At 38.7% G+C, this 26,309-nt stretch overlaps 3 protein-coding genes across 3 annotated transcripts; all 3 read right to left on the reverse strand.

Moving 5' to 3' along the window:
• Positions 1 to 22: 22 nt before the first annotated feature.
• On the reverse strand, positions 23 to 1,896 carry LOC149104321 (uncharacterized). Its single transcript, XM_089272093.1, has one exon. The coding sequence runs from the start codon at positions 1,833 to 1,835 to the stop codon at positions 1,206 to 1,208; it is 630 nt and encodes a 209-aa protein (XP_089128219.1). The 5' UTR covers positions 1,836 to 1,896; the 3' UTR covers positions 23 to 1,205.
• Positions 1,897 to 2,926: 1,030 nt separating this feature from the next.
• Positions 2,927 to 9,575, reverse strand: LOC110068065 (uncharacterized). Its single transcript, XM_089272076.1, has 4 exons — positions 9,171 to 9,575; positions 7,670 to 7,784; positions 4,053 to 4,178; positions 2,927 to 3,108 (listed from the first exon to the last, which is right to left on the reverse strand). The coding sequence occupies exons 1-4, from the start codon at positions 9,537 to 9,539 to the stop codon at positions 2,954 to 2,956; spliced, it is 765 nt and encodes a 254-aa protein (XP_089128202.1). The 5' UTR covers positions 9,540 to 9,575; the 3' UTR covers positions 2,927 to 2,953.
• Positions 9,576 to 14,074: 4,499 nt separating this feature from the next.
• Positions 14,075 to 24,690, reverse strand: LOC110068066 (uncharacterized). The gene is made up of 8 exons (XM_089271229.1): positions 24,372 to 24,690; positions 23,491 to 23,640; positions 20,118 to 20,234; positions 19,538 to 19,660; positions 18,641 to 18,763; positions 17,954 to 18,082; positions 16,516 to 16,601; positions 14,075 to 15,179 (listed from the first exon to the last, which is right to left on the reverse strand). Exons 1-8 carry the CDS (start codon positions 24,688 to 24,690, stop codon positions 14,535 to 14,537), a joined length of 1,692 nt encoding a protein of 563 aa, XP_089127355.1. The 3' UTR covers positions 14,075 to 14,534.
• Positions 24,691 to 26,309: the final 1,619 nt, after the last annotated feature.

Here is a 26,309-nt window from a genome sequence, read left to right on the forward strand (position 1 = left end):
CAGCTGTGAATAACACCGCATATTTAAGGACCAAACCCAAGTTTATTTATCTTTATGCTAATCAACAACTACATCTCCTTCACAAAAATTAAGAACCTGATGAAAACCTACTTAGCATAAATTGCCGATAACTACTCCAAAATACAAGAACCTATTTGGGCAGACTTACTGTATGGCAGCGAATAATTTTATATGAATTTCCCAGAAGGAACCTGATTTCCATAATTTTATCCCCATGGAAATGCTGCTAACCGTGATGAACTACTAAATGTGTCCAGATCGCAGTTTTAATTCACTGCCCCTGAATACAAGTTAAATAAATGTGTTTCTGCTCTGTTTTAAGCATCGATTATGCCCTATTGAATTTAAAATCCGATAACATCTCTCCTGTAATCTGATTGGTTAGTTTAGCCGTGATGGTATTGGCTGTAGGACTCGTGCAAATTTTTGTCGACCGTCATTGCTCTCTATCCGTCTATTGTTAAATCCAATAGAAAATCGAGCAATTTCAGGTTTTAGTGGATAAAAATCTGGTACCAGAATAATTTTAAGTATTTTACAGTTATTTTTTATATTTTCTTAAAGGTAAACACATAAATAATTGCCTGAAAAAACACCGAGAACAATTTCCCATGGGAACGAGAGAAAATGAATTTCAAAGTTCAGAGAACTTGTGCAAACACAGGCAAAATTTCATCATCAGTTTCATTTCATCAGTACTTTCAAGTGTTTCATACAAAGTTCAACATTCGTTTTCGACGTTTGGCGTTGCTAGAAATGATTTTTTTTAAGAAGATATTTAAAACAGTCGTACAGAAGTTTGCAATACGATGTAAATAATCTTGGTACTAGGTTTTTTTCACTCGTTACTCGCACTTCTGGTGGATTCCGTCTTAAATCTTTCTGTTTGAGATCCGTCCGTCAGTTCATTTTATGTCGTGGGGAAGCCATTTATGGCTGCATCGGCAGTTGTTAACATCTGTTGGGAGGTGCTTGTTCTATATGTAAGTTGGTTACACGCTTCACGACAACCAAATCACTATACGGTTCTTGTAAGTACTCTCAAGGTAAAATATATCTACAGCTTAAAACGCAATGTTAACTAAACAGTATATAGCCAAAATTAAAGTCAGCCTTTATAAAAAGGTGTAGTTCTGTGGAGGTCGTATAACTGATGTGATCGAGGATCTGCCGATCATTGGCAATCAACGGATCCACAGGTTCAAAGAGTAGTTTCGAGTTGGAGTACCTGCTGCGCTATCACCGAAATCAAATATTTTCTTATCTTTAAAGGAAGCGTTGTTAACTTCAGATATCCCAATCCCGTGATCGGCGCGATCGCAGCTCTTTCCACCTCCGCCAATCATAATCACTGCACCGTCCCCACCTCTCCAGTCACACCAGAAACCAATTGCCTGGGAGCCTTGTATGTCTCCACTGCAATTCGCTTGCTTAAAGCCACCAGTTGATTGGTATTCTCCGCCATATTGTACGGTACAATTCCCCAGACACTGGTTATTGGCCCAAATTACGCCATTCCTGAAGTCACCATAGCTAGTGACTTTGGAGCGGAAAGTCTGTCCACCCAGACAGTTACCCGTGGTCTGCAGCAAAGGAGTATGTTGTGAGTCGTCACTGCGTGTGATCTTCAACTCGGTCCCGTTTACCATCCAGAATGCTGGCGATATCATGTCAGCGTTGATCGACGGATCACTTGTTTCTCCAAGAGAGTAATTCTTGTCATACCACCAGTGTCCAGTATCATTCATCCAATGTTTGTCATCATTGTTTGAAAACCGAGCGATCAGTGTCCAGCCTTGACCAGTTGACGTCATATCGCAATATGCCTAACAAAGATTAATTGAGGTAACGAGACTTAGAGGAAGATGTTTAGATTAAGAAAATTGCACTTTGTCGACTTTATGCAGACCCTTAGAGAAACCTGGGCACGAACGGTTTTTATACGCGGGACCCATTGTCTACTTTTCAAACTATTTTCAAAAAGTTTTCTTCAATTTATAAGCATTTTTGGACAAGGGAAAAAGTCGAAGTAATATACGTGTATGGTGATGCTTACACAGAGGGCCAATTCGTCCGTTAATAGCACACTTGCATGATGTCGTCATTTGACTACGATCACAAGAATTCACTTCGTTTCTCCTTAACTTTGTTAATCCAATTTTTAATGGACAATGGGGTTTAATTGACGATTGGGCCAATCAGTGACATGAGAAAAAGAAATCGTTAATTCTGGTTCTTTGAGTTAAAATACACTATCATGCAAATCGTCTATCTGGGCTGCCCTAATAGCTCCTGATGGATACTGATCTTGCGGGAGCAAATCTGCGCATGATTTGGTATAATAGATCACATTGTTATTACGCTCATTTAGGCAAACACTTCGTCATTGCGGTCGTTATTAGTGGTTGCTATATCTTTGACCTTTTTTGCAATTATACATTTTAATTTAATTTATTACTTAATTGATTTAATTCGGTGCCGATATTGGCTGTGACCGCGTTTGTCAAATTCGGGATCCAAGCAGCACAGTGCTAGAGTGATGTATCACAGTACCAGTTTTACAGCAGAAATACATTTTATAGTCGCAAAAAGTTATACATATACATTTCCAAACAACTTTGTCACCCAATAAATAAACACCAGTGATCCATCGACATTGATCATCTTGCTTTGCGTATCCAGTAGTCTACGGCGACTAATATGCCAGTAAGAGTGGATAAACTTATTAGCAATTCATTTTTGCAGGAACTAGCATCGGCGTTATCGGTTCAACCATACAATTTTTGTACTCTAGGGAGAATTTTCCAGGCGGTCAGCTTATGGCCGGCCCCACAGTACTAACTTTTTTGTAGTTGGGAGACTAAATCAGTGGCTCATGTTCCGTTTACTATATCCCCTGGTCGTTCTGTTTTCGCTTTATTTATTTATTTATTTATTTATTTTTTATTTTTTTTTTTATGCCACGACGAATGGTTTTGGACTGCCACATTATTACATGAAAAGATCTTACCGAAATTAATGACGAAGATAGCACGTAAGTTCCGTCACTAGCGGTCGAGTTGCCTTGCAAGACGTCTTGACAGGTATCTGTGAGAAAGAAACGAATTCAAAGAGATGATTACATGTTAAGCTAAGTGACTGAAGAGGTTGGAACTCAAATCCGCCCTTCTTCTAATTAAAATTGTAGCGGATTTGTTTTCTCTGGTTGGGACTAGTACGCTATCCCTTTAAAAGTCCCTACCCTAGTATTTTGCCACATTGTCCCAATGGCGGATACAGACCTTGAGCTAAGGCTTAGCCAAACCTTAAAGTGAAATTCCTGGGCCGGGTTATTCAAAGCCCAGTTAAGCTAACCCAGGATAAGCAAGAATTTTTAGTTGAGATATTTAGCTTTGCGGTGAGGTTTTCTATTTATATTGCTTGGCCTGTCTTGAGTTTGAATTATCTCAAACTACACAAAATAAAAGTAGTGAAAAAAATGTGTATTCAAGAAAAATTTATACTGCGGTTAACTATTAATCCTGGGTTAGCGTTGACTGGCTTCCTATCAACCCGGCCCTTTCTGTTCACAACGAGTTAACCTGACATAAGCCCGCCATCCAATAGAAAACCAGTACTTGGTCAGCGGTCAACTATAATAAGAACAAGTGGGCTCTAAACCTGACCCCGCGGTATGGTCACGTGATATTGGTCAGCAGATACCTTGTTTTGACAGGTGTTAAATGACCATAACGTGGATGTCCAATATCAAAGATGTACGGTGTAGACCAAGACTTCAAGACTTGGTATTGGCTGTAGTATGGCCGCCATGTTGTGCGACGTCGCCTTCGTAGGGCTGACGCGCCCGCGATCCATGCCGCTAGCTATCTTGACCATGAAGAAAAAAGTTGCATGGTTTCCTATTTCTATGCATGCGTACGCGTGGTTCTGTTTCTATAGTTATAGTGCTCCTGTTATCTAGCGTAAATGTAAAAAAAAAAAAAAAAAAAAAAAAAAAAAAGAACTATTTTTAGAAAACTTGGTAAACATACCTCGAGGAGCACAGGTTTTGCCGTCTCCATAAAATCCCCGCTTGCATGAGCAACTGTAAGACCCAAGGGTATTCTGGCAGTTGGCGTTTACGTCACAGATTTGACCAACACTACACTCGTTGGTGTCTATGCAACAGAAACAAAGCAAAATGAAACAAAAGTTCAGGATACTAGGTTTCAAGTATTTGCAGAAATGTTCGTATCTGCAGTTCGCAAGCTGGGATTCACTTGACTGATTTTTGCTCTCTGTTTGATTGTATCCTTTGCCTCTTTTTTTGTTCGATTGATTGATTGATTGATTGATTGATTGATTGATTGCTTGCCTTCCTGCTTGCCTTTTTAACTGAGTAATTGCTTGCTTGCTTGCTTGCTCGCTTACTTGCTTGCTTGCTTGCTTGCTTGCTTGATTCATTGATCGATTCATTGATTTCTGAGGTAAAAGGCAAGAAAACTAGTACAGCAGTTGCTTTGCGTATCCAGTAGTCTACAGCGACTAAGTGTTTTGCAAGTGTTTTACCAGAAAAAAAATCTTCCGAGCCTAACATGGTAAAGTCGCTATAATTGAGTGATTCAAATTGCGTCAGTGTCTCCTGGGGAAAAGTGGACAAAGTGAAATGTCATTCACGGGCTCACAAGGGCTTGCTTTTTTGTAGTGTGGATTACACACAATGAAACGATAGTTCTAATTTTGCTTTTCGTCGCCGGGTCTAACACTGAATTATGCAGTAGAGATGTTTTTGGTCAGGGAATCGAGTGCTTAATTTTGTGCCTTTTGTAAACGATTCGAAATAATTTTTTGACGATTGTCATATGGATTTCCAAGATATGACTCAGTTACGGTCAAAACAGAAACTCCTTCCTGACCGATTGTCTTTTCATCGACAGGTTTGTTTGTTTGGATTTCTTTAAATTGTGATGTTTGAAAAAGGAAAAACTCGATAAATTGATTGCATTACAATATTCTTGTGGTTGATAGCCTCGACATACGAGTCGAATTACAATGATCCATTTTCAATCCAGAGTTTTGCACACTGAGCACTGACATATAGTAGTCACGTCCAGTTTGTACAAGAAACTAATCTTAGATCATGGTCTCTTGATTTTTATTGACTTTGGTATGATCCAGAGAGAAACCTTGGTATGACCTTAGTAGTGTTTGTTTGTCTCTTACCATTGCAAGTTTGTCCGTTTCCTGTATATCCAATTCTACACTTACAGAAATATGAGCCTATGGTGTTCACACAATCTGCATTATCGTCACAATTGTGAATGTTGGTAGTGCATTCGTTCAGGTCTGCAACAATTTAATGCCGCGCCAACGGGAAAAGACTTAATGGAAACTAAATTTAAAAATGAACTGAAAAACAAAAACAAAATATAATTTCCAATGTTAAGCTTCTCTCCTGGAAATTAGCACCTCCCTAGAAGAAGCCCCACCCCTACGCACGTAAACCTATCAGTAATAATACCTGCTCATAGTACCGCTGCTCATTGAAATTGTATTCGTACGAAACCATCTTCGGTCAAAAGAATAAAAAGAACGGAATTTCACTTAACCGGCTTAATTAAGGTATCATGGTAGGTGGATTTTTACGAAAAATGCGAAAAATCTTTTTTTGGCTGTTCAAATTGAGAAGACTGAGATAAATACTTTGCAAAAAGAATGGGGGAAAGAGCTTTTCTACTTTTTAAGTTAAAGCAAAAAACTATTTTTGAATATTATTAACCCCTTACAGCGCGTTGACACCTCTAATTAAAATTCACCGTCAGTTGTCACAAGTAACGCGAATTGCGGTGTGATATTTCATTTGTGCACGTGAACTGTTCTTGATCTGGTTGTTTCATCGCAAGTTGGTTTTCGTTCTTGTCAAATTTTCTTTATGTCAGGACGAAAAATTCTTGCCCATTTTCGTCTTCGAAGAGGCCAAATAGGCGAAAATCTGGTGGAACCCAAAGGTTCAGCGTCGAACAAGATCTTTGGCTCTGAGCGACCGTGGGTCGCACTGTAACCAAGAAGAATGGTTGAAGGAATTCGAGGACACTAGTCTCGCCAGTGAAGCTAAAGGAAAAAATACAACAAGTGCTAGTCGCACGAATTGTTGTAGAACGGACGCGATTCCGAAACTTCCACAACAAGAGAGTCAAGCGCAGATGTACACTGTTGACAATGTAGACCTCGAGATTTCCTCTTTTTCATGCTTTTTGGCTTCACGAGGCATGGTTTCAAAAAATTTCTGGAGAACGAAGGAGCCTAAACTTAAGCAACATAATACCAATGCCGCCGACGAAATCTTTTAAGTGAAAGATCACGGCAGTTTAACTTGTAGTTTGTCCCTTCTCGGACGACTTCACTGCGACGCGGGTTTCCGCGCCAGAATATTAGTCGTCTGTTTATTTCAAGTTGTCATAACCCATTGTTGTGGTAAACTAACCCATGCCGACATCTGTCAGTGCGGAGGGGATTTTTAACACCTATTCATACAAATGTCATAAAAGGTTTTTCGTGTTTTTCTCGATAAAATAAAACTGCATATAAGGATGAACATTTTTAGTTCGTTTACGCGCGTCTTCCGATGAAACTGGCTGAAAATCGGCAGGTATGTTCTAGGATACCTCCTTCGCCAAACCGTGTCGGGCTTTGTTTAATTTCGCTTCCGTTTCAAAGTTATGGCCTCTTTTGTAGAAGGAAACGTCCGCATCAAAAATATCAAAGTTTAGGAGGGTGTAGAAAAAAAACCAAACCACATCTGGAAAATCGCAGACAAGATTTTTGAGGGTGATGGGTGAGAAAACATTTCCGATGTAAATCGCGCCGCTCCGATAATTCACGCGCGGAAGCGAACCAGTTTAAGCGAAACAGTGTTTCTGGGTATTTCTTTTAATATCACTGCGACAATAACTTTTTAGAAAATTTCAAAGATATGATTGTATTCTATAACTATTAAGCTTTCAGAAAATGTGTAGGTTGATTGGGTTTTCTTTCAAAGCGCCAGCGTAAGAGCACGATTTCCAAACACTGTCAATCCACCTACCATGATACCTTAAGGGAATAAATTAACTTAAGGGAGCCAACTGGCTGTAAATAGCCAACTGGCTCGCCCACTGCCGGTTGGGATATTTAACCTTGTTATGTTTACTTTGTAACTTTTGTTTTAATGTTTGAATGCTCGGCTCCGTTATCACTTGTCCTAAATCACTTACTGAGAGTATAGTTACTAGAGGGGTATGGTTTTGAAACCCGACAGATTTCTTTGTTGTATGTTTTTGTTCGCTTTTTTGGCCTTGACCATCCACAAAACACAATAGTTGTTTACTCCGTACTGAGAAACTAACCAATAGAAAGGTTTGGTTACGTAATTCATGTATAATTTGTGAACGCGAAACAAAAGATTGTGCACGGTCGTGGACCTTCCAACATGAATCTAGGCATCTTTGTTTGCTCCTTTGATGTTTGCTGGGCTTCATAACCATTCCCCTCTAGAAACTATGCTGAAGGCAAACAAATCTATCACTTTGTTCCGGTACGAAATGAAAAAAAATCATCTTGTTTTCATAATTATTAGTCCTGTTATATTTATTTTATAATAACAGAAACGTAAAGACGTAAAGAAACTCACCGTTCTCACAGTTTCTGCCGATGAAGTTTGATGTGCATGTACATTGGTAGTCATCAGTCTGGTAAAGCGCTCGGCAGGTTCCACCGTGCTGACAGGGAAAACTTTCACAAGGACTCTGGAAGGCAAAAGCAAATTCGAAATGTTAGAAAAATGAGATAATGATAGATTATCTGTTTTACTTTTAGAGCAAGAAATTGCTGGTAAAAAATTTTCAACAACGAAAAAGGCCAATAAAAGTTTCAGCTTTTCGATAGATCTGCAGGTAGCATTTTTTCCCCTCCTGCTTTCACTCTCTCAACTATTTGATTACAAACAGACATCCAAACATGCTTAGCTACAGAACCGTTTAAAATCGTCAGGAATTCAGGTGAGGAAAATATTCCAGATGGAAAACGGAATCGTAATGAACACGACTCGGAAAAGCTACAGGGCCTTAATCATATCCACGCAAATGTAACCCACACCGTCATTGTTCGCGCCCTACACGTCTCCCTTGTCCGACTTTGATTTCTGATGTTTTTGTCTTATTTGTTTTGGGGAGTGAGAGAAGCTCATCTAACTTGGTAAAAGCTCATCATTATAATTTTTTTTCTTTTTTCTTTTTTTTTAAAGTAATATCATTGTTATTTTCGGGTAAAACAAAACCATTTCGACCTCAACGATTCACTTTAGAAAGTCAGCTCTTTTCACTGCGTCCAGTTCTCGATCGAAATCAAGGCATCAGGGCCAGCCTCGCTTCAGACCTGAAGAACGTCAGATTTATAAAAGTGCCGCTTTGTTGCAACGGTAACGGTGAGGTGAAAACGTTTTCATTTTAATAAGAGGAAGTTCTGTCTTAAAAAAACTTCACCTGATATTCTGGCATCTGTTTCTGAGCAGCCGGCTGCGTTTGATCCACATCCACTGTTTGCATCACAGATAAACTTGTCTCATTCGAAAAAATCTACAGCGATTGCATTTATGTTTGAGTACAACTCAGGCAGGGGAATATTATGACTGCCGTAACGTCGTCGTTTTCGAAAAGCTTCGTTTTCAAAATGTTTTCACCTCCCCACTAGACGCAAAGTCGGCGTTTTCAAAATACTCCGTTTTCGAAAGCTCCATTTTCGTGACGGATTAGTGTTGAGGGAAGGCTAAACACCTCCTGCTTAGTATAGTTTGGATGAGGCCGGACAAAGGGCTGCAACTGAATTAAGACTCGCCTAGCTGCAGATGACATAAAGACTCAAGACAAGCATCATAATACTTGTCTAATGCCTAATATGTAGATAGGCCGGCATTAGACAAGTATTGTAATGAAGTGTAAGTAAATGTAGTTCTTCAAGTAGAGTAAGTAGTTGTTTTAGAATTGTAATTAATGTACCTATATGTGTCGTAAATATTATAAGTGTGTGGCAACAAATAATAATAATAAAAAAGACAAGCATCATAATTTCAGAGCAAAGCATGCATGGCGGTTTAGTAAAGATAAACAATTGTAGTACATGATCGTTAAACTCACCATAATGCTGTAGTGATGGAAAGTATGATTCGCTTTGAACTTCTTGGACGCATTGTACTTGTCAGTTGGGAGTAAATCGCACGAGACATTTCCAGTTGGTAGATAAAATGCCCCGATGTTTGTGGAAAAGCAGCGATCGTTTTTTACGCATCGCAGCAGGCAATGTCTTCCCGTTTGAACAGCGACTCCTTCAATTTTTGGCACGTCAAGAACATGATAAAAATGTTCTATGAATTGTGCGTACCTCAATTGTTTGTTCGGGTCGCGCTGAAGACCAGGCAATTGAGTGGCATCACAGAGGCCATCATCTATAATCTGATACGTAAAGTAGATAAAAGTACTCGCTGATAAGACCACGAATCCTTTCATGATTCAGTAACAGAATGGATAAAATATTATGACTTCTTCTCAACTTCCTAGAGATACTGGTAACACCCTTACATCATTTATTAAAAGGTTTCTAAAGAATTGTGTCTATGAATTAATTGATATTTTTAATTATTACTTAACAAGCCTTTTAGTTTGAAGTTGCCAAGACATAACAGTCGAATCAAATAACAGCATCGCGTTCTTTAATTGGACGTCGTTGATGAGTTGTGCCCAAGTCTTTTTATTGACAATATAACTACAAAGTAACCCATAATTACTGAATACACGGGTACAGTGATAGAACTTTGCAACTTTATCCGTTGGCTAAGGATTAAATGTTGATCATGACGTCTTCGAAATTAACAGCAACATTTCTATTAGCTTCTATTTGTGGTCTGAAAATATTGGCTGACAAGTTATGCCCAACTTTATGTCAATTTGCTCTACTTTATGGAAACATAACCTGGTCTTTAAAAGGTTGTATAGAGTCCATTATTCACTCTATCAGAAAGACAGACTCCGCTAACGTGTTTACATCCTTGTTGCCACTTAATTTAGATCATGTGATAATTCATGAGAATAAGTAGGATAGTGAAAACCAGCCTTAAATAGTGAGGGAATTCGTCGAAAAGGACAGATGCGCAAAAATACAGGATGCGACAAAGAAGCGAGAGACCGATATACAAAAGCAATTCTGAGTGAACGACTCTGAGCTTTCATATGAATTATAAACGATTGGAAGACCATTTTGAACTCTGGATTCACGCAATGCTGTATTTTAAAAACGTCCAATCGCGTAATGACGTCATAATTTCCCATCAAGCCAACATTACGGCGCGTGGAAAATTTGAAATCTTAAAATAGCCGGTAGCGCAACGTCCAACATTTAATAACCCAAAGAATTATCGACTTCAAATCGCTGACACAGTTTAACACAGTTTGGAGCGAACGACTCCGAAAATGTACAGGGTTTCGATCATTTCCACGCAAATGTAACCTACACCATCACTTCTTACGAAGCCTTTTTACTTTTCGACCCCTAAACACTCGCTTATATTTATTTATTTTTATTTATTTATTTGTTATTATTATTATTTTTTTTTTCAGTGGGATGAGATTATCTAACGGGATAAAACTCATTATTATTGCCATGTCCTTCACCATAATGTTGTAGTGATGGAAAGTATGATTCGCTTTGAACTTCTCGGATCCATTGTACTTGTGAGTTGGAAGTAAGTCACTTAAGATGTTTCCATTTAGTAGATGAAACGTTCCAGTGTTTGCGGAAAAGCAGCGATCATTCTTTACGCATAGTAGCAGGCAATGTCTTCCTGTTTGAACAGCGACTCCTTCAATTTTTGGCACGTCAAGAACATGATAAAAATGTTCTATGAATTGTGCGTACCTCAACTGTTTGTTCGGGTCGCGCTGAAGACCAGGCAATTGAGTGGCATCACAGAGGCCATCATCTACAATCTGATACGTAAAGTAGATAAAAGTACTCGCTGATAACAGCACGAATCCATGCATGATTAACAGAATGGATTAAATGTTATGACTTCTTCTGAACTTCCCAGAGATACTGGTAACACCCTAAAGAATTGTGTCTATGAATTAATTGATATTTTTAATTATTACTTAACAAGTCTTTTAGTTTGAAGTTACGAAGAGATAACAGTCGAAACTAATATTGGCATTGCCCTCTTTAATTGGACGTCGTTGACGAGTTGTGCCCATTTTTTTTTTTCTCTCCTTTTCACGGCTAACATTGAGAATCAAATTACAGCGCAGCGCATAATTAATGAGTAAGCGTGGGTACAGTAATAAAACTTCCATATATCCGTTGGTCTGAAAATATTTTCGGACAAGTTAGGTCCAACTTTTATGTCGATTTCCTACACTTTATGGAAACATAACCCAGTCTTTAAAAGGTGTTGTAGAATCCATTATTCACTTACAATGTAATTACAAAGTAATGAAAAATCAATTTAGCGCAGGCTGAAAGAAAATAGCTCTGACCTCTCTAGTAAAATTTCCCTTGGTGAAATTAACGAACGTAAATAGGTTTACACGTGCCAAAGGAATTCAAGGCACTACATTTACAGGCTGACTTAACACATTTACAGCATTTCTAATCGAGAAAAATTTATGCGCTGTTCACTCGATTGTTTTGTAAAGAATGTTACCGATTTGGTTTCAAATATGTAATGTTTTCTTAATAAACCAAAATTTCATCAGCAGATAACGCTCTGACTCGACCTCCTAATCGTTGGGTTCATCTGACGAAAGTAGGTTTTAAATTTGCCAAATTGGCCTGGGTTTCAAATTAAGTAACTGTTGACCGTGTTCCTGTGCACATATATTCCACTTAAAGAGATTCTCGCCCAGTAAAGATTTGTATTTAGTTTTAGATTTAGCCGTTATTTAGTACACGAAGCCATTTTACCAAGGGAAAACAAAGTTCCCAGGGGAAATGCCATCAATTATTTCAAAAGTCACCGATTTTACCTTCAGATAAATTTAGATGGCTATGTGATTGAGAGTGGTCATAATTACTTCAGGCAAAACCTTCTGCGTTTTAGGGGGGCCCTGTTTCCTCTGATAAACCTACAAATGAATTAGAAGGCGCTTTATTTTTCTTTTTACAGTACAAGTGAGAAACCCGATCGTCTAATTAGCCTTTCACTAGGAACACTATGGTTTTGTAACAGGTTGATGCCTAAACATGGCTTTTTTCAACCTTCGTTTTCAGTATTGAACTTGCCGAAAATAGCAACTTTTCTTCAATTTGATTTGTTATAGTATCGCAAATTTATAAAAATGCTGAGCCTCAAAAAAGAAAAAAAGAAAAGAAAAGAAAGAAAGAAAAAATGAATAAAAGTGACAGGGTATCCGCTAGAAACTGCGTCGTCGTCCTATTATTCAGTTTAACAAAATAATCCATTATCAGTGAAACTAAGCATCACCACAAAAATATACAATGACGTGAACGCAAAGTTCAAATACATGATACACAACAGTAGCCTGAGTAGAGAGGCTATTCTATCCTTTACGTGCCAATTATTCGATGTAAATAACATTTCTGTTAGAACTATGTGTGTCATTGCCTGATTTCAAGCCGAATAGGACTAGGTACGAGTCTGTAAATTATGGGATTAGCACCTATTGATCCACATAGTCATAAAGTGCGGACCAAGCTTTACAAAATCCCCAAGTTTGTTGTAAATAGACCCAATAGTAAGCAAGATACAGCCATTTGAAAATGTCAAAATTTACAAAGAAATGTATGGCCATCCGGACGCTGTGTCCGGATGACCAAACAATGACCGATCTCAGTCAAAACTGGCATGATTAACACCAAACTCGGGGATTTTGTGAATCTCGGTGTGCTCTTTCTGACTACGTGGATCAATAGCTGCTTATCCCATAATTTACAGACTCGTACCTAGTCTTTTTCTGCTTGAAATAAGGCAATATCAGGCTGGCTCCAAAATCACTTCACCACCATCCACAAACCATACACATTCGAAAACAGAAATGTCATACGCGATAATCTAAGAAACTTCACAAGATTATTTTCAGTCTAAAATCGGCAGAAAAATAAGAATATTCAGCTTCGGCCAAACCGTTCGCAGAATTTTTACAAAAAAGTGTATCCTAGTACTGTAAACAAAGACATGCCTGCTTTATGAAATATTATCGATCTACTTTTCTAAATCATCTTAACTTGAATAAAGCAGGATAACCAGTTTCTTGTGTGTGTGGGATACCTGTGGTATTCCACACTATTGTCATCGGCTCGTGCCCGTTAATCCAAAGATTGCATTGCATTCTGGATACACGTATCCCACACATGTACCCTTTGGGTACCTAGTTTTTTCCTTTGCTTTAAAGTCTATCCTGGTATGATAACACGGGAAATCAACCACTAGAAACTTGAATATCAGTGACTCAATTTCACGGTTTAGCACATGTATAGGTAAGCTTGAGGACCAAGTAACATTTATTTCTCAATTTTACCTCTTTAAAGGGCCCTAGTCAACCACACCTTTGTTTTTGTTTACATGCGAGAGTTTGGCTATTACATTTTATTCGGAGGATATCGAAAGACAGGGAACGACTGTGAAACTACTAAAGATAATTAAAATACTTTCAGGAACACAACTTACAGTAAAGCAATAAGATTTCGCTTCACCATGCAATATCAATAATGACGATGGCATCGAAAACGGCAAAGGGTGGTAAGGGTCCTTTAACGTACTGGCTGTGCTCTACTACATTGAAAATGCGATTATGTTAACATAAACGATTTAGAAATACAAGAACAATTAAAATAAGCGATGCGAACCCATACCATCAAAAACCAGGTCTTAAATCAATGTGCAATCAGACTTCATACGTGCGAAAGCATTTACGTAACGACATTTTACCATTCATCATGAAACTTAGCGGACTTCATAACAAGACTCGCAGAATATTTTCATAATCACCTTGTCAATGACGTCATAATAGCGCCGAGAGGATGGTTCTTTAATATCACCTATTCTCACTGGTTCCTTTAGCTTTCGTCTTGAGGAAATCGTTACATAGAAAACTACAGTTATCATCTGTCAGGAGGCGTTTGCTCTAAGTTAGCTTACCAGCTTTCTTGAGCCATTCGTTGTTGTTGTCGCCTCTTTGTCTAGCCAGTCCCATTCCGCCCAGGTGCCCACTCTCCCGCTAAAACTAAATTATAAAGCGGTTGCATGACCACTTTAATTTACAAGCTTTGCAGCACCGGCCGCTCGCTTCTCACTTTTAGAGATTGATTCAATAATCTTTAGCTAATCCGATTGGAGGTGTACGTCCTCTTAACAGTTTTAACGAGTGTTTCAGTATGCAGTATCACAGTAATTGAAATTAAAATAAGTCCAAATGAGGTAGGTGTAGTTATGTGGAAGTTATGTTCGATATCATTGATGTGATGAAGAATCTGTCCCATCCGATCCTCGCCAATCATCGTATCCACAGGTTCAAAGAGTAGCTGGCAGTTGACGCACCTCCCTCATTTCCAAAATCAGATTCACCACTTGAACTATACACAAAGGAAGCTGCGTTAGCTTCAGTTACTCCAATCCCGTGGTCGGCACGTGAGCAGCTACTTCCACCTCCGCCGATCATAAGCACTGCACCGTCCCCACTACTCCAGTCACACCAGAAGCCGATTGCATGGGAGCCTTGTATGTCTCCACTACATGTGGCCTGTTGAAAGCCGCTAGTTGATTGATATTGTCCGCTATATTGTACAGTGCAAGTCCCCAAGCACTGGTTTGAGGCCCAAACTTGGCCATTCCTGAAGTCGCCATAGCTTGTGACTTTGGAGCGGAAAGTCTGTCCACCAAGACAGTTACCCGTGGTCTGCAGCAAAGGTGTATGTTGTGAGTCGTCACTGCGCGTGATCTTGAATTCGCTTCCGCTTACCGCCCAGAATGCTGGCGACATCATGTCAGCGTTGATCGACGGATCACTTGTGTCCCCAGAAGTGTCGTTCTTGTCATACCACCAGTGTCCAGTGTCATCCATCCAATTTTTGTCATCATCGTTTGAAAACCGAGCGATCAGTGTCCAACCTTGGCCAGTTGACGTCATATCGCAATACACCTAACAAAGATTAATTGACATAACCAGACTTAGAGGAAGCCAGTTTAATAGACATTGGAACTCCGCTTTAAGGACATATATTAGAGAGGCAAAATTCGGACTGTTTGGGCTTAATCTGTGTCAATCTTAATTTAGGCATGCCCATTCTATATGTTATTTTTTACCATACCTATATTGACTGTTATTGTGATGTTTTCATTAATTTGGATTTTTTTTTTTTTTTTTTTTTTCATGAGAAGAAAAAAAAGTAACTTTAAAAATTTCAACACACGGCACCTCAGTTCAAGCATCCGAGAAGGTCACCTTGTGATAAAGGTCCCTTGCTGAGGTCATTATCCCATGCTTTTGTTTTCCTAATTATAAATTTAAATTGATGAAATCAATATTGAATGTTCACTCATACGGATATATACTCTCGTGTCCATTAAGGAGTGTCCGTATTAATAAGGTTTTCATGCCAGTGTATGTCATAATGCGAAAACCTGCACGTTGGTACAATTCGTCACACTCTGTAGACCCTAATGGTTCACAGTCTGAATTTGACAGCAATTATCAATTTCCTAGTCGTTGTAATATGGATATTTCACTAAATAGGCTCAGATATATTTCCAGGTGGCTTTCACAGTAAATGAACTCCCTTTCAACTCTCTTTCTGGCAGTGTGAACCACGTCAAATGAACTACAGCAATGTAGCAGAAAGTGGATACATTTTATCACAGACTGTTTCGCTTTCAAATCCCCCCCCCCCCCCCCAAAAAAAAAAATGGAAAATATAATTCTTTTTTTCTTTCTTCGGAGTTATAGCGAAGGTATTTTCTAAACAAATGCGACTGCATAAGCTCCTACTACTATTCATATCAAAAAAGTTAACAAGAGCGTAATCAGATTCACTAAAATTGTTAATGGAGCGAATGAAATAAATTATTTGCTAGTTGCTTTTTTTACTAATTTCAGGGACAAAAATGGACGTCATCAGTTCATTCATGCATTTTGAAACGTCAGGAATACTTTTTTTCCAGTGGCTAGGAATTATATAAAATACAGCCACGCCACGTTAACTTGGGAGCGGTTCGTGTTCCGTATACTATATCCCCTTGTCGTTCCTTTTTCGTTCTGTTTTCATTCAGCCACTGGAAGAATAGTCTGTACTGACATATTATTGCTATCATTACCAGTGGCGAATCTTGGGGAGGGGCCCAGGAGATCCCCTCCTCCCTTATTTTGGAAAAAAAAAGCAATTGCAGAAGAGAGAAAAGCCGGCAGGACCAGGAAAACAAACCGTCCCCCCTCCCACTCCGTAGCTCAAGGTCTGGATCCGCCACGATTACTAATACACATATCTTACCAAAACTGAAGATAACGGAAGTGGGTAAGTTCCGTCACCAGCGGCCGAATTTCTTTGTAAGACTTCCTGACAGGTATCTGCGACAAAAGAGGGAAATGATATGTATATGTATAGGCGAATCTTTGCTGACGTCATTGTTTACATTTTTCCTCCTTAACATACGACTTTGTGCATAGAAGGCGTCATGCTAGACACAATTTTACTAGAAAAACTTAAAGAGCTTGTGAAACTTAGTAAGTGGTGCAAGTTTTGGCTCTTTGAGTGTAATATTCGAGGAGAAATTGGCTTTCAAAAACATCAAAATTTCTGTGTGGCAAAAGCGCTAATGAGTTCATACATTCTTTGTAAAATTTTGAGCTTTTAAACACTCGTCGCACAAAAAGTATTTAATACATAATTTAATCGTGCTGTGCCCTTTCAATATTCAGTATTAATCTCTTTGTAGCTCCATCAGAAACTGTATCGCTTATGGTAATGAGGCAAATATTGTAAACAAAGATTCTCCTATACGAGAGGTGCGGTGGCCTCATGGTTATTGCGCTCGTCTCCGGATCGAGCAGTGCGGTCCAGGCTCGAGCCTTGGCCGGAGACACTGCGTTGTGTTCTTGGGCAAGACACTTCACTCTCATAGTGCCTCTCTTCGCCCAGGTCTACAAATGGGTACCGCTGAACTTAATGCTGAGAGCAGCCCACTCGAGAAATGTAGGAAACACTCGCCTGCGGCTCGTGTTTCTACGTTTCTCTCGTGTTTTATCACAGTGTAGTACACGGCTTAGGTTTCTTTATTTGTTAGGTAATACCTCCCAACTACAATAGGTTTTCCGATATCAATTGGAGGAGAACGTGTCACCTGTCGTAGGTCAAAACTCATTAACTCCCTTGGGCAAACGAAACTCACTCGCTCCCTAGAGAAAAATCAACAACGTGAACTGTTGACTCGCACTCGATCGAGTCTTGTATTACACTGTGATTGAAACGGGAGGTATAAGAAGGTATAGCACGGTAGTTCTGAGGTATAACCTCGACCTCAAGAATTTCTCTCGGCCTCGCCTCAAGGAAAATTGAAGATCTCGAGGAAACCAAACTTACTATTTCTCTTGGGGCCAGTCATCATGACTGCTTAGTGGTTTTTAATTAGCCAATTAGAGGACATAGGAAACAAACACCGCAACAAACTAGGACAGGCTAATCTTGTCAATTAATTGAAAACGGCTGTTCTAACAGTGTTAACCTCACTCAGATCGGCAGTGAAATTTACGAGTAGAAATAAACTTGCGTGCAAATTTGATCTCGACCAAAGTAAACCTAAGTGCCCCGAAGGCCTAACCAAACGGGGTCGTAAGTAGAGCCAAGTTTTCAACTTGCGTCTACGGCTTGTGAGTCCGTTTGGCAAGAGCTTTAGGGAGAACATTGGTACAAAAATGCATACCTTTGTTGAGTGCACAAGTTTGACCGTCTCCATAAAATCCCTGTTTGCAGGAGCAACTGTGAGACCCTGGGGTATTCTGACAGTTGGCATTGACGTCACAGATGAGACTATCATTGCACTCGTTGATGTCTACACAGAACACGAAGAGAAGCAAAACAAACCGGAACCGATAGATTAACGAATCTCAGTGTGATTATGTAACGATTTTGAATTTTTGATTTATATTCACGCCTGAGAAGGATTATTCCTACGTTCAGAATACCAATCTCCAAGTAAGAAAAATGCATGCTTGACATCTCCAGGTCATAAGCTTGAGTCCACATGACTGATTCTTGCTGTCTATTTGTTTATTGTTTATTTTCCCTTGGTCGGACGATTTATTGTTTGCTTGATCGTACAATAAATTTCTGTGGCAAAAATCACGTTCATGTTCAATATTCATTTACAATTACTATCCTCAGCTCTAACTCGGCTTTGAAACTTATTCGCACTTGGGAAAGGTTGCTGCGCAGTGTACCTGAATATGAATAAAATCTTATATAAATACACTGCATTTAAAGGCTGTTGTACTTTTTCATGGCCTTCCGCCTTTCATTGTCATTAAAAATTTGGGCTTCACGAAAAGAAAAAAAAGAACGAAAAAAAAAAAAAACTTCAACACAATTTGTTTATTTTTTTTTTTCTCACCTGTACACGTTTTTCCATCTCCTGTAAATCCTGCCATACAGGCACAACCATAAGATCCCTCTGTATTCTGACAATTGGCATTGGTGTCACAGGCCCCAACAACAACACTGCACTCGTCCACATCTTAAAGTAACAAAGAATAATACCAGCCTTGTGTGCTGTACCAATGCTCATAATCATACTCTCTTCATTCAAATCAAAATCACATTACAACTTACGCTAACTGCGTATGGCGTAGGCTAATCGAGGCGGGCAGTATAATAAATAATACGTGAATTCACAATAAAAACAAATAAAGTTGACTTAACTTAAGCAAATACAATGAGTCGAAGTAGAGAGAAGTAGAACTAATCAAAGGAACAATTTACATGTTATTTACACGATCTTAGCCCTGTGTTCTGAGAAATGTACAGTGTTTTCTCCATAATTTACATTTTTCACTTCAAATATTTACATGTTTTTAACATGGAACTTCAGAAACATGTAAAAGGGGAACAGTCATGTAAATTTTTATTTACAATCTCTTTTTGATGATTTAAATGTTAACAACATCTTCTTTAAATGCTTTGTAAGTTTTTATCTTTTCCGGTCATGTATATAATAATGAAAAGAACTGTGAAAAGGGGAAGTAACCGATATAATGAGTTTAAGCAATGCAATGGGAATGAGCACTTCTTGATGTGCTTAGAGCAATGATAACGTTTTCGAAAGTTCTTATTAAATAAAGCAAACGAAAAACGATTTAAAAAAAACCAAAAAAAAAACCAAAAAAAAAAACAGGCACCAAACAAACCACTTTCACAAAATCTGGGCTAGCTCACAAGAACGCTCTGAACAGCTGGACAAAAGCCATTTTACCAGTGTTAGAGTATATCATGAGAGTGTATACACCCTTACCAGAGCATGATTTCCCATCACCAGTAAATCCAGCTTTACAGGAACAAGAGTAAGAGCCCCAAGTATTTTGACAATTGGCATTGGCGTCGCAAGCCTCAACTGCACCACGGCACTCATCGATATCTTAAGATAAACCAGAACGACCACGTGGACAATCAAGTTATAATAAATATGCTTGTATAACCTCAAATGCATGGAAAGCTGTTTTCTATTCATCGATAAGAACAGAGCACGTGTCGTACCTTTAAAATATCATATGTATAATGTCCTATTGCAACAATACGCCCTCAGTCAGGACCAGTTATTATTATTAGCGTACAGTCAATCTAGAATTATAAGTAAGTAACTCACGGGAACTTGAATTATTCTAGTTGTTTGACATACAGCGCAGTAGATGAAGTACTAAAGCTAAATGGATGCCATGTTGACACAGCTGAGGGAGAATTTATTCTTCTTCCGACTGTAGTATTTGAAGCATCTGTACTTTATTGGGCTACTTCATCAAATTCGCCTTGCTATCAGAACGGGCGATTCCCATTTCCACTCTCAGAATTTGTTTTAAACTAAATTTCACTCTCACCAGTACAATATTTCCCGGCAAATCCGACTTCACAAGAACAGACGTAAGAGCCCTCTGTATTCTGACAGGTAGCATTGGCGACACAGACAGGAACGGAAGCGTTACACTCGTTAATATCTGCAACCAGATTTATTTTATTTTAGTTTATATTTTATTCAATTATTATTTTATTCAATTATTATTTTTTTAAATTAATGACTATTTAAAAATTCTAATCAACAATGATTTAGAGAAACATATACAGGCAAAAACTAACGATAGATAAATCCGACGTTTCGGCGACATCTTGGCGCCATTGTCAAGGGAAACCAATTAAATATGCGATTTCAAGAGTAACTAAGAGTTCAGAGTTTCTAATTTGCATAAGTTAGACAAAGACTTTAGCGCGAACTGAGTCTGATTGTACATTTAAACACGGTCGTAATTGTTTAATGAGTAACATCTCATTAATGAGACAATCAAACTTGTTGTGGCATTTTTTCAACACGCTAAAACAATTACGAGCCGCAAGATTGCCCAGGAGTTCCCGACAAGCGAACCTAAGCCTCAGCTCATTGATCAACAATGCGTTGTGTATAACTTCAAGTGTGACCAGTGCGATGCTGGTTATGTCGGTTACACCCGTGGCCATCTGTTCGTACGCGTTGATGGACATAGAAGCAAGACCTCGTCAGTACGCAATCACTATGATAATAGACACGCAGGCAGGATTCCGGATGACCTTCGCAATTGTTTTAGCGTGTTGAAAAAATGCCACAACAAGTTTGATTGTCTCATTAATGAGATGTTACTCATTAAACAATTACGACCGTGTTTAAATGTACAATCAGACTCAGTTCGCGCTAAAGTCTTTGTCTAACTTATGCAAATTAGAAACTCTGAACTCTTAGTTACTCTTGAAATCGCATATTTAATTAGTTTCCCTTGACAATGGCGCCAAGATGTCGCCGAAACGTCGGATTTATCTATCGTTAGTTTTTGCCTGTATATATTTAAAAATTTACATTTATATTACGCAAGTTACATGAATATATTATCACCTGCGCATTACAAAAGTTAGCTCTAAAACGATTAAAAACTAAAAAAGTATAATAATGTAAAATGAGCTAAAACCTACAATAACAATTAAATAAATAACGATAAAGTAACTACTGATTAACATAGATAGACGCAAATAAATAAATAAATAAATAAATAAATAAGTAAATAAATAAATAAATAAAATCAATTCTAATTAAATCATAGTTATAAAAGCTAACCTACATAAATGGGTTTTTAACATTTTCTAAAAATTACCCAAAATTCTACTGTTGCGAATTCTCCCAATGTTCTCTTTGCTCGCTCTCGTGGCATCTCAAGAAGGAGTTCATTGTTTCATCTTAAAGAATAGCGCGTTGTGCTCTTGATACTAGTTTAATAATTGAAATGCATCATAACTCTAATTCTAAATTGCACTGGCAGCCCGTGAAGCATGAAAAGCACAGCTGATATATGATCAACACGGGAAAAAATGCAAATTAGGCGCGCGCGATGTTTTGGTCACCCTGTAGCTGTGTTTGCTCGTGTCATGTTGATCAGTTCACTTTTCACATTTCATTACCAAGCTTTAAATTCACCATCTTTATTCACTTATCACACTCACGATGCCTTCGACAGGCTGATCCTAGCAATATGCAGGACGTCTGTCACACATAAAATAAGTTAAATGATCTTGCTCTCCATGAGTTCTCGTAGTTCAGTGGATAGAGCACCCGCCCGGTGTTCGGAAAGCCACGGGTTCGATTGCTGTCAGGAACTCAGATTTTTCTTTGTCCCACGCTCGTGTCGTGTCGATCAGTTCACTTTTCACGTTTCATTACCAAGCTTAAAATTCACCATCTTTATTCACTTATCATGTAAGAAACAATTTCAATAGTCAATCCTACTTGTAACTAGAACACGCACTAACTTCTTAGTTGATTCAGTTGATAGATACTTTCTCGTTTATCCATTGTTTTGCAGGTGGAAATAAGACGCACTACAAATCTTATTGATATATGTCTCCATACGAAAATGCTGATCAAGCCAGCAGCCCAAATTCTTGGCCTCTTGAGCTGGAGTAATCTGAGGGTCACCAACAGCAAGAGGGCCTGCGCTTATCTTAGACAGTTTTTGCCTTGTTCCTATAAATAAATACTCAGTTTTATCATCATTGAGCTTAAGCCGGTCATTCAGAATCGATGGCCGTGTGTCTTCTATATAGTGTTGCATTGCCATAACTGCTTCATCCTGACTTGCTAGTAAATCAGGTTTAAATGAAAGATAAAGCTGACAGTCATCTGCCTAACAATAAACGTTAGGTAGAAAGTGCGTTTAAAATCTCAGAAAGCTTGGATGTGTAAATGATAAACAATACAGGACTTGGACAGTCTCCTAGAGGAACACCATACTGCGTAGCAAAATGGTCAGGGAGAGTCCCAATGACCGAGATGCGTCAGTTTACTTCTGAGAGTCATTCTAAGACTCTACCGGAGACACCAAACCTTGACTGAAGACTCGTGAGAATACCGTGATCAACGGTGTCGAAGGAAGTGGGAACTGTACTTCAGAATGTTGCCTCAGAAACCTCTTCGTAGCCCTGAAAAGTTAACCCTGGTCGCCACTGTTGTCCTCTATAGAACGCCACGCGGGCGTTGTTCAGTAAATAGGTAACACAGTTGCTGCATGTCTTATAGCATTCAAAGTCTGTCGAAGACTTGGTCTTTCTCCAGCGCTGCTCAGCCCGGCGTCTAGCTATAGCTATTTTGACTTATCTTATATCCTCATTAAACCACGGTAGGCGTTGCCTTGCAGTTACAGCCCTGGTTTGGAGAGGGGGGTGACGGTTCAGGATGTCCGTAAAGAGTAGAGTTGTACCAGCCAATCGTTGCATCAAGGGAGCTAGGCCGATTAGTAGGATTTTTTTTTTTTTACTGTTTAACCGATACGCCAGGAAAAACGTTTGTTTCCGCGACAGACCTTTTTCGCCGGAACGGGCATGTCACACGAGGCAGACTGTCGCTGCAACATGTCTCCGCTCCATGTCACTCCCGTCCCAACAATTTGTCCTCTAATGTGTTCCAACACCTTAGACCAGTAAGTTTCACGGTCAAGATTATAGTGACACAAATGATAAAACTAGCTACCGTTACATGCAGCTTTTGGGAGGACACTCATTTTGACGGCTTGAATACTGATGTTTAATCAAAATTAATGCAAATTAAACAAGAATGGACCTCGCGTCTTCAAGCTACTTGTAGGCTTATTATACTCCTGTGTCCATAGAAATCTGAGTGCATGATATTTTCATTGCATGGCCGAGATGTGAAACAGGTCTTTTAACTTCTTAATTTACCTCCTGTCTCCATGTCACAGTGAGCAAAGACAACTTCTCCAGCTAAAATAGAATCGAACCAGTATTTGCCGCTAACTGCATGTCCTCCTTCACTGGCCTTGATTTCTTTACATGTTTCAGCGGGCAGTTCAGGGATAGAACCAAGAGGGACTATATAAGAACAGAAAACAAATAAACACGTTTTCTTCATCATTCATCGTTTTCTTCAGCTTTATTGTTGATTAATAATCAATGTTTATTAAGATCGCCGTTTAAAAAAAAAAAAAAAAAACTTGTAACATTTACGATCAAAGTAGGGTACAAAGCAGTGGGTATCCATAGCAACAAAGTTGTGAAAGGTGCATCTTTAATATTGTCGAATTTCATTTTTAACTTTTTTTTATCATGCTTTAAACCCGGCCTTTTTTTCTAATTTTATTTTATGTTTGTTTTTTGGTCTTATCGTTGGGGGATATGAATGACTAACAGTGCAAGCTGTTCGCATGCCATTTTATTATGATTTATGCATGTTTCTTTACTGTTTGTACTAGGTAAAGTCTGCATACGAGTCAAGTAGCTCATCAGGCCGGTGATTATCTCGGTTTCCGTAGCATGAAAAGACTAGAGAGTATTTCTACTTCCCCCTCACCCTGGATGGAATGTTCGTCCAATGCAGGGTTACCCCCAGCATTAAGTTAGCCGGTGCCCATTATATATATACCTGGGTGGAGACAGGTACTAAATAAGAGTGAAGTGTCTTGCCCAAGAGCACAACACATGCAGTGTCCCCGGCCAGGGCTTGAACCCGGACCGCTCGATTTGGAAACGAGCGCACTAGCCTAGAGGCCGCCGCGCCTCCCAATGTTTGTATTATTTTTACCCTCATCTTTACACAAGCTCACCCAGTCCGCTGTTTCGTCTAAAATAGTATCTGTGCCAGTCAGGGATGAAGTCCTCAGGCCTAGCCTCTTTGGTACGATTGTTTAACTCACACATATTCTTTTTGATGACGAAATGAAAGCTATGACATCTGAAATCGTTGTTGCACGCTTCATTGCACTCAAATGAGATGGATGCATTTAACCTCTTGAATGTGTGCCCCCGTAGCATCATGCCAAAGATAGAATATTGGCTTCCACACTGTAGAACGTCTGCTTCTGCTAGCAATTGGCAGAACACCAGTACAGCTATGACATTGAAGTGATTGATTGCTGGTAACATTTTTCTTCTGGGCCTCTAAACTGAAAGAATACCGGTATAAAAGTGTTATGTCGCCAAGACATTTTAATTTTCCAACAATCTGATTTTATATATTTCTGCGAGAAATTTAAAGAGTCGGTCAAGAAAGTTAACCTTGAGATTTCATTTTTTTCGCAATTTTCGCAATTTTGGTTAACGATTGTTACAAGTTAAGCATTCAACATTCTCCGTGATTTGAATCAGCAACGAGAGAAAAACGACTTAACAATTCAGCAGACTTTTAACATAACTAAACTTCCACTGCATTGCAGCAGGTGTTCATTTTCACGCATGCCTTCGCAACATATAATTATATATGACAAACTACAAAAAGGCCCATAACTGCATGAAATTTCGAACAAAGGATTAAACGTAGGCTTTCTGTTTCTCAGAAATTTTGTGGCTAAATTTTGCTAAATTCCACTGATTTTAAGTTTTTGTTTTTTTGTTTCTTTCACAAGATGATATAAACAAAAAAGGCCAAAAGGCCGCGATGTTGCGGAAACTTTCCCCTTAAAAAACCCCTCACAGATCTCGCTTCTTTTGACTTCGGAGAGGCAAGGAGATATTTCAAAATGTTTTTTTTTTTTTTCACTCCTAAATAACTCACCTTTTTTTCAAAAAAGTATATGTAGTTCCTTTTTTTGATTCCTTACAAAATCGGCACTCCAAACAACAAAAACGACACCGTAGTTAAATGAGTCAAGATTGCCCTCTCTGGATTGCTTTGGCGTTGCAGTGCAAAACGAATGTAATCATTAACCCTTAAACTGAACTACATTTAGACTGCGTTGAAACAAACTGACCTCATCTAAGACGTTCTTCCTGAGAATGATTCAAATAAATGAGGCTGTTGCTTATTCTGCAAATTCTTTTGATTAAATTGTGGTTGCTGGAGATATGAGACATGCGGTGTTTTGATTGATTGCTTATATTTCAAACGTCCAGGAGTCCAAAAGCTGCAGGTAGATTTTGCTCAGTTCATCTTTTGTCAGTAGAAACATCGTTTGACAAGCACAGAGTATTCTTACCAAGTTGCGGATTCAAAACTTTTTTGGAACCTGAAGTATTTTTTTATCAGAACAATTACTACCTGCTGCTTTGTTTTGGCATTATTTCGCATTTTTTGTATAACTCATTTCTTAAGCGCTATAATTGCTTTTCCTTCTCCATTCTGGCAGCTTTTGTTAAGGTTAAAAATAACTTCAGCTGTAGACAATTAATGAATGAAATAGGAGAGATACTTGACAAACCAAACCAACTTCAAATAAGCCGGTAAATTCATATTCCTACCTGAAAAGGAATGCCTTTGGCCTATTTTGTTACAGATATAATAATTTCTTCTTGCTGTTACCAAGACGCTGTTTGTAGCCTAGGGATGGTGATTTTACAAACTATGAATACTTCGACATTGTTTTTGAGATACAAAACATACTTGTAGAGATAACTAGGATGATAACTGGGATGAATTTTTCCAGTCGTTTTCTGAACACGAGGAGTGTACGTGGTACGTTTTAAGAACGGGAATAATGAATGGAAAAAGGTTAATTTCTTACCTTGCAGTCAGACAACTTATGTTTTGCGAAAATCAAACCTAAAAA

This window comes from Orbicella faveolata, unplaced genomic scaffold (genome assembly GCF_042242905.1).
Source record: "Orbicella faveolata isolate gen_17 unplaced genomic scaffold, um_ofav_v1 contig_34, whole genome shotgun sequence".
Lineage (NCBI taxonomy): Eukaryota > Metazoa > Cnidaria > Anthozoa > Scleractinia > Merulinidae > Orbicella > Orbicella faveolata.